The 10,154-nt window shown below is 53.9% G+C and overlaps 1 protein-coding gene across 1 annotated transcript in view; it reads left to right on the top strand.

The window, feature by feature from the left end:
• Positions 1-8,230: 8,230 nt before the first annotated feature.
• The window catches only part of KIAA1522 (KIAA1522 ortholog), a 28,398-nt gene continuing 26,474 nt past the window's right edge, over positions 8,231-10,154 (top strand). Inside the window, exon 1 of the mRNA XM_041768117.1 lies at positions 8,231-8,632. Coding sequence (XP_041624051.1) covers positions 8,380-8,632 — 253 coding nt within the window. The 5' untranslated portion in view covers positions 8,231-8,379. The remainder of the gene's footprint in view (positions 8,633-10,154) is intronic.

Here is a 10,154-nt window from a genome sequence, read left to right as displayed (position 1 = left end):
TCAGAGATGAACATGTTCACCCTAATGTGATGGTATGTGGCTTGATCAAAGACTGACTTTCAAGAAAATCACACTGAGAGGAAGGGACTGAATCTCTCTGGGCTTCCATTTATCCCTCTGTAAAATGGGGACAATGGTTCTTATCTCTTCAGGGCTGTTGTAATGACTAAGGGAGACGATTATATAATGCACTTAGGGCAAGTTCTGGAAGTTCATCAGTCTATCAGTGATGATGATTTTAAGTCTTTTTTAAAAAAGATTATTTATTTATTCATGAGAGACACACAGAGAGAGGCATGGATACCGGCAGAGGGAGAAGTAGGCTCCCCATGGGGAGCCTGATGTAGAACTCAATCCCAGGACTCCGGGATCACCACCTGAGCCAAAGGCAGATGCTCAACCACTGAGCAACCCAGCCATCCCCGATGATTTTGTCTTTTGTTTTTTTCTTAAAGATTTTATTTATTCATGAGAGATACAGAGAGAGAGGCAGGGACACAGGCAGAGAGAAGCAGGCTTCTTGCAGGGAGCCCGACGTGGGACTCGATCCTGGGATCAGGATCACACCCAGAGCCGAAGGCAGATACTCAACTGCTGAGCCACCCAGGCATTCCTGATATTAAGTCTTGAGGTGGATGTCTGCTGGGCAAACTCTGTGGAGTGGGAGTAGGAGTAGGGGTGGGGGTGGGGGCCAGAGGCAGGGAGGGAGTCTGCCTGGGGAGTTGGGAAAGGTTCAACAAGAGGAGAATGTGAGCTGGTCCTAGAAGGAGAAGTACATGGCCAAATGGAAAAATGGGGGAGAGGCAGGCTGGGGCCGGGAAATGAAGGGCTCTATGTGTCTGAGAGGCTGGGATTTATTCTGGAGACAACAGGAAGGGATTTAAGCAGCGGAAGGACAATGTCCAGATTTAGTCTTAGGAGAGGTTCCCCTGGGGCCTGTGGAGCAGGATTGGGAGGGCAAGAGGGGTCAGGGGACTGGCAGGAGCTGGTGTGATAGTCTGAGTGTTGGAGCTGTATGTGGATCACTTAGTCACCTGCATGGTACGTACCTGGGGTCAATGATTCAAAGGTTCCAGTCCCAGGAAATACTTTTACTCCTTAACAGAAACTTACAGGGACAACGCCTGTAGCCAGAGGAGCCACCCGAGAGACCCAGAGCAGTCAGGCAGAGAGGCTGTTGGGCCTCCCTTCCTCTCCAGTGCAGAGGTGCGGCCCCTCCCCCGGCCCCTGGGCCTGGGCCTCCCCTTTGTGAATCTGTCTGTGAACGTGTGGTTGTCTGTGGGCTGAGGCAGCAGAAAGAGCATTTTGGAGAGGACCAGAGCTAAATCCACATCCTGATTCTGCCACCAATTAGCTCTATGATCTTGGTCAAATTTCTTAACCTCTCTGCTTTGGTTCTGTGGAAAATGTTTGGATTTGTGGTGTCTTTACATGCTTATGTGTAAATGCATAGAAAAAGTATATACTGCCCACTAGCACTGAGGACTGAGAACATTCTTGGAAAGCAGTGAGCCCTGTTTATCTTGGGTCAGGAAATTAAGGTTTGGGTGGTCAGAGGACTGTGGGTAAAGAGCCACTGCCCCATTTTATCTTGTTTCCTTCTGTATCATTTGGGCCTGTTACAGGCGTAGGTATATCTACATTGTCACATTTGTAAGGAGCAGGGATACTGGTACCAACTTCACAGATTGTCCCAAGGATTTTTTTTTAATTAATTAATTTATTTTTTTTTATTTATGATAGTCACAGAGAGAGAGAGAGGCAGAGACACAGGCGGAGGAAGAAGCAGGCTCCATGCACCGGGAGCCCGATGTGGGATTTGATCCCGGGTCTCCAGGATCGCGCCCTGGGCCAAAGGCAGGAGCCAAACCGCTGCGCCACCCAGGGATCCCCCAAGGATTTTTTTTTTTTAAAGATTTTATTTATTTATTCATGAGAGACACAGAGACAGGCAGAGACACAGGCAGAGGGAGAAGCAGGCTCCATGCAGGGAACCCGATGCGGGACTCGATCCTGGGTCTCCAGGATCACACCCTGGGCCAAAGGCAGGCGCTAAACCACTGCACCACCCAGGGATCCCCCGTCCCAAGGATTTTTAAAGGATCATACAGATAAAACTGCTCTATCTATGAGACCTGTGCAGTCTCAGTCTATTACTGAGACCTGTGCAGAATTGAGCGTCAGCAGGTTTCAGCTCCTTTCTCCCCTGCACCTGGATCTGTGTTAGGTATTTGTGTGTCTGTGTTTCTAGCTGTAATCATTTATCTCTTTACATCTGTGTTTGTGTAACAGGCCTTCTGGATACCTCTCCCTGACTTATGGGTCCCTGAGTACCTGTGTTGTTTTTGTGTTGGTGGGTGTCTGTAGATGAGGGTCTGTGCATCTAGGAATGTATATATTTGCATATCACGTGTGTCTGTGAATTGGCATGTCCGTATATGTGTTTGGATGTGTTAGTAGTGTGTGTGTGTGTGTGTGTGTGTGTGATACATCTATGGATGAGTTTGTGTTTCAATATGACCCCATATCTATGTGTGTTTATTTTTTTATTTTTATTTTTTTTAATTTTTATTTATTTATGATAGTCACAGAGAGAGAGAGAGAGAGAGAGAGAGAGAGAGGCAGAGACATAGGCAGAGGAAGAAGCAGGCTCCATGCACCGGGAGCCCGACGTGGGATTCGATCCCGGGTCTCCAGGATTGCGCCCTGGGCCAAAGGCAGGCGCCAAACCGCTGCGCCACCCAGGGATCCCTCTATGTGTGTTTAGATGTCAGTCTGATGTGCACCTGTGTATTTATGGGTATCTAGATATGTCGATGTGTGTCTGGGTGTGTGTTTTAGTATGTGTGTCCATATATCTGGGTCTGCCAGAGTGAACTGGTGTCAACCTGTGTTGGTGTCTCAGTGTGTTTGTATAGGCTTCTGTGTGGATTGTGGGAGGTTTCCCTGACAATCCACATCCAACTGTTTCCCTCTGATCCTGGGCAGGGAGCTCTGCCCACAGATCTTGACCCTACTCCCAGCTTCTCTAAGGCCCCAAGCGTGGGTGTTTCCCTCCTAGCCCTGCCCTTGGGCACAGGGCCAGGCTTGCCGCCAAGGACTGGTGGAGTGGGTATCTGTAGCAGCCCCGTACACAAGCCTCATCAGCTGGCCAGTCAGGCTGGTGACTCTTCTGGGGGTGAGAACTGAGAATGTTCTTCTTGGAAAGCAGTGAGCCCTATGGACCTTGGGTCAGGAAATCCCTGGTCTCTTGGTCTAGGTCAGTGTCCATCTGGCCTGGCTTTTTTGTGCTTGTCAGAGGCAGCCAGACAGTTGGGAAACAAAACATGTCTCCATGGCAACCCGCCTCTGCCTTAGAACTTGGGCAGTTCAGTGGTTTTGCGGACCCTCTTCAGGCCCAGTGCTGGGATGGGGGTAGGCGGTGAGGATGAGTAATGAAGTTTCCACTTATGTGCACTGTACCAGCCCCCACCACCACCACACACACACTCAACACGCTCAGATACCTCCACATGTTCACTGCTTTCCCAGGTGAAATCAGATGCTCAGGTGTGGAACCTGGTGCCCAGAAAGGGCAAGTGTCTCACCCAAGGACACCCAGCAAGTTAGTGGCAGAATTGAGATGAGAACCAGGTTAGGCTAACTTTTGACAGACCATTAGGGGCCATCTGGATAAGTCATTTTTGGGTAGACCTCAGAATAAAGCTTCTCGGGACATTTTTACTGAGTTGTTAAAATTCTTACCATGTGACCCCACTTGTCTGTGGGTGCAGTATTTTCTAATTACCTATTAAAACAAACTGCCAGGGGGCAGCAGGGTGGCTCAGCAGTTTAGCACCGCCTTCAGCCCAGGGTGTGATCCTGGAGGCCTGGGATCTAGTCCCATGTCAGGCTCCCTGCATGGAGACTGCTTCTCTCCTCTTCCTGTGTCTCTGCCTCTCTCTCCCTCTGTATCTCTCATGAATAAATAAATAAAATCTTAAAGAAATAATAAACTGCCACAGAAACAACTTGAAGGCTCAAGTTGTTGTCTCAGGTAAAAGCCAAACCATCACTTATAACTCAGCTTTCAAATCTGTAGTCCATCCCCACTGACTTACTTTGTGGTAAGTAAAGGTTACAAGTTGATTTATAAACTATGTGCACATGTAGGAAACGTTTTTATCCATTTTCTCTCTCAGATAAAAGGCAGGTAGCTTTTGTATCAGAGGAAAAAGAAAATTCTGCTAAAGGAAAGTTTGAAAACACCTTTTCTACAGTGTGTACAGTTAAGAGAGTGACAGTCAGATCACAGAATAACTGGTCCATCTGGGGGCCTGGAGCACAGAGCTGGTGCTCAGGAGATGTTTGTTGAAGGGAATTAGAATTCGTCTCACACTGGAGACTGGGCAGTGGCAAGAGCTACCTCTCCTTTCTCGCTTGCTCTCCTGCTCCCTCCCCTCTTCCCTCTCCTGTCTGTCTTTCTCTGTCTCCCCTTCCCTCTCAGCCTCCTAGGAGCTGGCACCAGTTCAGAGCTGGGAGCCCAAGGCTCCGTCTCATTCTGGATCCTCCCCACCCCAAGCACCTTGGGTGCTTTTTCACCTCTCAACCCAGCAAGGGAAATGGGTGCAACTAGGCTCAGGACTTGATTCTAGGAGGGGCCTGGATTATTTAAGACCTCAGCAGGTGTTGTTTGCCATGTTAACCTGCTGCTTCAGACGCCAGCAGCCAGGGAGGGAGACAAGAGAATGCCCACAGTGGGGAGGGGACCTGTATGCTTTCTCCCACCCCCACCCCCAGGTTAAGAAGGAGGGAGGAGGAGGGCATCGCGCAAGGGCCTTTTTCTATCATATCCTCCCACTGAAAAGGATCAAAGGGTTGATTTTTAGTTGGTTCTGAAATAGGGACACCTTTGGTAATCTGGCTAAAGCTATGGAACTTCCCCCCCAAAATGCACACAAGTGGATTCAAATTTAAGCAGAACATTCAGGAGTCCCCAGGAGAAGGACTTTCTTTCCCCAGGATCTTCACTGTTTACCCTTGAAAGCAGCTGGCGTGGGGTAGGGAGGCTTGACCCAAAGCAAGTGCACAGTTAGGAAACACACACAAACACACACGTGAACACAAGCCAGTTTTAAATTCCACCTCTGTCCAGAGGTAACTGTGTGCCTGTTGACAAATTGCTCCACTTCTTCTTAGGTATCTTCTTAGGAATACTATTAATCACTCAGTATCTCAACTTCGCAGAACTGCTCCTCCCTGCACTATACTTTCAGCCCCTCCAATTGGTCTAAGAACTGAGGGGAGTCACAGGTGCTCTTACCCTTGGCTCTGTGATTTATGGGCTCTTCTCCTTCCTGGTGTTCCCTGTAAAATGAGGGAGGCTCAGCCACACCCTGGCTTGGCTGCCCAGTTTGGAGTTTGTGAGAAGGCCAGGCCCAGCAGAGGACAAAACTGGAGCCCATGGGAAGCAGGTCTCCTTGGAAGTGGGAGGTGGGGGAATCTTGGCTGGGTATGGGGGCAACATCAGGGTGGCCCTAGGTTTTCCAGAAAGAGAGTCAAAGCTGGAGGGCTTGGGGGCTTCTGCTCCAAGCCTGGTTGCTGCTGGTCTATCCCTGGGGCGGCAGCTTCCTGCCTGGTCAGGTGACAGCCTGGTTCCAGGATGGACTTTGGGCCCTGCTGACACGGGCCGCTGGAAAGTCTGTTTCCTTAGCTGCCCACAGGGCCAGCAGAGAAATGTAGCTGAGCTGAGTAGTCATGAATCTAGAGGACAGAGTTGCAGGCTAGCCCTTCCTAGGCTAGCCCTCTCTGGGTGTCTTGGAAGTATGTCTGTCCATTAGGTCAGGGGACAGGAGGGAACCTGGGGCTGCTGGTCTGAGGGTGAGCCAGGTTGGAGTTGGAAGGTGAGAATGTCTGGCTGTTGGGAGTTAGAAGCAGTGAAGGGAAAACCCTGATCTCGCCCCACTTCCCTCCTTCCCCACCTCCAAATCAGGGGACCTGATCTCTGAGCTGACTCCTGGGGATTGCGAGTTTTTTTTTTTTTTTTTTTTTAAATTTTTAAAAAAAGATTTTGGGATGCCTGAGTGGCTCAGTGGTTGAGCATCTGCCTTTGGCTCAGGTCCTGATCCCAGGTCTAGGACTGAGTCCTGCATCAGGCTCCCTGTAGGGAGCCTACTTCTCCCTTTATGTCTCTGCCTCTCTCTATCTCTCCTGAATAAATAAATAAAATCTTAAAAAAAAAAAGATTTTATTTTTAAGTAATCTCTACACCCAACATGGGTTTCCAACACACAACCCTGAGATTGAGAATCACACACTCCACCAACTGAGCCAGCCGGACACCCTTCAGGTTTTTTTTTTAAATTAAGTAAGCTCTATGTCTAGTGTGGAACTTAAAGTCAGGACCCCAAGAGCAAGAGGTGCATACTCTACCAACTGAGCCAGCCAGATGCACCTGGGGGGGATTGTCATTTGAGGGGAACTTTTGCTAAGGAATTATATAAGCCACCGGCAGGGCCAACTTCATAGGCCCAGTCACCCCTGACCCTGATGTCAGAAAGGCCCCCACACTTGGTTGAATGCTCTGCTGTTGTCTTCTTGAATTTTTTTTTTTTTTTAAGTAGGCTTTAGGCCTAGCATGGGGCTCAAACTCATGACCCTGGGATCTAGAGTCTCATGCCCTACCTACTGAGCCAGCCAGGGGCTTGTCTTCTTGAAAATCTTAATAATTTTTATCTATCCATCTATATATATATCTATCATTTAAGAGAGCATGGAGGAGGGGCCGAAAGAGAGAAAGAAGCAGACTCCCTGCAGAGCAGGGAGCCTAAGCAAAGCAGTCGATCCCAAGACCCCCAGATCATGATCCGAGCTGAGGCCAGATACTTAACCAACTGAGCCACCCAGGCACCCCAAAATTTTAATAATTTTTGAACAAAAGGCCCTGCATTTTCATTTTGCACTAGGCCCTGCAAATTATGTAGTCAGACATGGCCACTGGGAAGAAGGAAATGCTGAAAGGGTTGGTGGGGGGCGAGACTGACCAATATTCCTCTCCTGATGACTCCTTCCAAAAGCCAGAGTATGTTTGCTTTCCTCTCTCCTCCCTACCCAGTGCTTCCAGACTATCCACCAGGCCAAGGTCCTGCACATTGCTCTTTCTCTGAGTCTTAGCCTAATCTATAATACTTCTCCTTTGATACTTTTTTTTTTTTTTTTTTTATGATAGTCACACAGAGAGAGAGAGAGAGGCAGAGACATAGGCAGAGGGAGAAGCAGGCTCCATGCACCGGGAGCCCGATGTGGGATTAGATCCCGGGTCTCCAGGATCGCGTCCTGGGCCAAAGGCAGGCGCCAAACCGCTGCGCCACCCAGGGATCCCTTCTCCTTTGATACTTATCAGGTGAGGAAGAGGAAGGGTCCCTAAGGCTAGTGCTGGCCCCGGTAGAGAGGACAGGAAACAGAACCCATTGAGATCCTTACGTCTGGCCCAGTGCCTAAACCAGAAGGGTACTTTGGGATGTGGGCTAGACCTGAATGAATGGTGTAGAGCATCTCAGCGCGGGGAATCCGGGCCCAGGCAGAGGTGCCCTGGGGCCTGACCGCGAAGTCCAAGGGTAAACTGAGGCACCGCGTAACTGAGGCACGACTCCCCTCATCTTCCTCACTAAAGGGTGAAGCGGGAACGCAGGAAGCACGGATCCCAGCTCCACACTGAGGGTTGACACTGGGGGAGGGTTAGGAGTGATGGGGAGCCTCGGGATCGCCAGCCTGGAGAGGAGGCCCACGGGCGGGCTCGAGTCTCAGGTGCGCCAGTCAGCAGCCTCCCCTCCGCCTCCAGAGCAAACCTCCGATTCCGTCCGGGTCCTGGGAAGAATTTTCTCAGCATTCCCTTATTCCAGGAGAGGAATGCTGGAACCCCCGTGTCTTCCCAGCTGCACTCGGGATGCCTAGCTGTCCCGGGGTCCAGCCCCAGCATGTCTCCGCCCCTTCCCCGTACCTCTGACGGCCAGGCGAGGTCCCTTCCGCGCCCCCGCGGCCCCGACCCCCGGAGGCCCCGCCCGCCCGCGCCCGCGCCCGCGCCCGCGCGCTCCCCCGCCCCCGAGCCCCGGAGCCCGGCAGGGGGCCGGAGGCGGCGGGGAGGGCGGCAGGCGGCGCCGCCCCAGCCCCGCGGCCGCTCCCTCCCCGGCTCCCGGCTCCGCGCCCCGCCCGCCGCCGGCCCGCCCCTCCCGCGCCGCTCCCGCCGCCCGGCCGCTCCCCGCGGGCTCCGCTTCCGCCGCCCAAACTTTTCTCCGGCGCGTCTCCCCGCGGCGGCCGCTGGCCCGCGCGTCCGCTCCGCGCATGGGTGCCCGGCCGCAGGGGGCCTGAGCGCCCCCGGCCCGGAGGTCCGCCCGCCGCGCCATGGCGGCCCGCGCGCCCCCCGCCGCACCTGCGGCCGACGACCCGGGGGGCCCGGGGGGCCCGGGAGGCCCGGGAGGCGCCCCGCGCAGGAAGAAGTCCCGCTCCGGCGCGTCCGGCCTCCGCCGCGCCTTCAGCTGGCTGCGGGGCAAGCGGCGCAAGAAGAAGGCGGCGGGGGCCGAGGGCGCCGAATCGGCCGCCCCCCGGGCCAAGAAGGCGGACGACAAGGCCAGGAGGGCCAAGGGTAAAGGCCGAGGTAAGGCGGCCGGCACCTGGGCTGCGCGCCGGGCGGCGCCGAGGGTGCGGCCGGGGGTGGCTCCCGGGGGCGCGCGGCGTGTCGGAGCGCTGAGCCCCCAGGCGCCGGCACCGAGGCAGCGGGAGCCCGGGCTCGGGCCGCTCACCCGTTTCTCCGCCGCTGCCCCCTCCCGCAGCAGTTCCCAGACTCCGCCGGGCCCCGTTCTAGGGGGAAGGGACCCCCGGCTGGGGCAGGAATCTCCTGGCTGAAGCAGGAAGTGCTGGCCGTCTGGCTCTTGGGACGGTGAGGCAGTCCCCCTCCCCCCGGCTCAACCAGGTTCTGCCCTCTGCTGAGTCAGGGGGTCAGAGACTTGCGTCTGGCCTGGGGCCCGTAGGAGAGGCAAGTGGCCTTGCGACTGTGGTGGGGATTGCTCCAGGTCCGGAAGGTCGGCTGCACCCAAAAGGTGTTTCAGCCCCACAGAGGACCCAGCGTGGGCCACAGCGTGCTTTGGGCTCCTAACGAGGTTAGCCTTTCCCACCCGGCCCCCCTTATCGATCCCCTGGGCCAAACCGCAAAACTACACCTCCTGGGAGTGGAGAGCTCTCCGGTGAGAACCAACCAAACGTGGCGCCCCTCCCCATCACTCCTTCTCCCAGTCCTGGTAGAAACATGCCAGTGTTGGAAGTGTGTTTACAGATGGGGGAAACTGAGGCCCAAATTAATGGAGACGCTGTACCTGGGCTGCGATGGGTACTTAAAATACTATCGCCAATTCCCTGTCTCTGGGCTCTCTCTGGCCTGATGGGGACAAGATGCTTCTGTCTGAGGGGACGGAAGGGGTGGCTGACTTGGTCCATCCCTGCTGGGGCCACTTTCCTTTTGGGCACTTGCTTGGTTCTTTTCTCATTTTCCCCCTGTTTCTGTCACCGGTTTGAGACGCAGGGCATGAGTGTCTCTGCAAGAGGGTGGGGCTCCCTTGGGGCTTGCCCTGCTCCGAAGTCTACCTTTCCCGATGGCCTGAGCTGCAGTGCCAGAGGTGAGGAAATGGCGGTGTGTGCAGGCCCATCCCATTTTGTGTTTACCCTCCCAGTGTCCTTTAACCACCTCCTCTGCAAGAGAATTGGAAGGAACATTTGAGGGGTCAGGAAGAGGGTGAAAAGCCTCTTGTGTGATTGCATCCGGCCTGATCTTCCTTTTGGATGAGGGCCTTTGGCCCAGGTACAAATAGAAGTCAGGGTGCTAGGGCCAGGATGGCTGGGACAAGCCCTGAGGGAGGGTTTTGGGTGAGAGGTGTTTCTGAGGGCTCTACGCTCCCAACTGGATGCAGAGTCACTCCTAAGGCTGTCCCATGGGGTTCAGTCTGAAGTCATCCCCATCTCAAGAGGGCATGGGTCAGAATTGCAGCAGGATGGAATCTGGTCCGATTGTCAGGATTGGAGATAGAAGGCGAGTGGTGTACTCCAGGGCAGTGGACCCTTTCCCTTTGGAGACCACCCTGGAGGCAGGGGCTGGAAAATCTGACCCTGTAGGTCCCTGCTCCAAC

This window comes from Vulpes lagopus, chromosome 8 (assembly GCF_018345385.1).
Source record: "Vulpes lagopus strain Blue_001 chromosome 8, ASM1834538v1, whole genome shotgun sequence".
Classification (NCBI taxonomy): domain Eukaryota; kingdom Metazoa; phylum Chordata; class Mammalia; order Carnivora; family Canidae; genus Vulpes; species Vulpes lagopus.
Note: the sequence above shows the minus strand (reverse complement) of the source record. Positions and strands in the feature narration are given on the sequence as shown.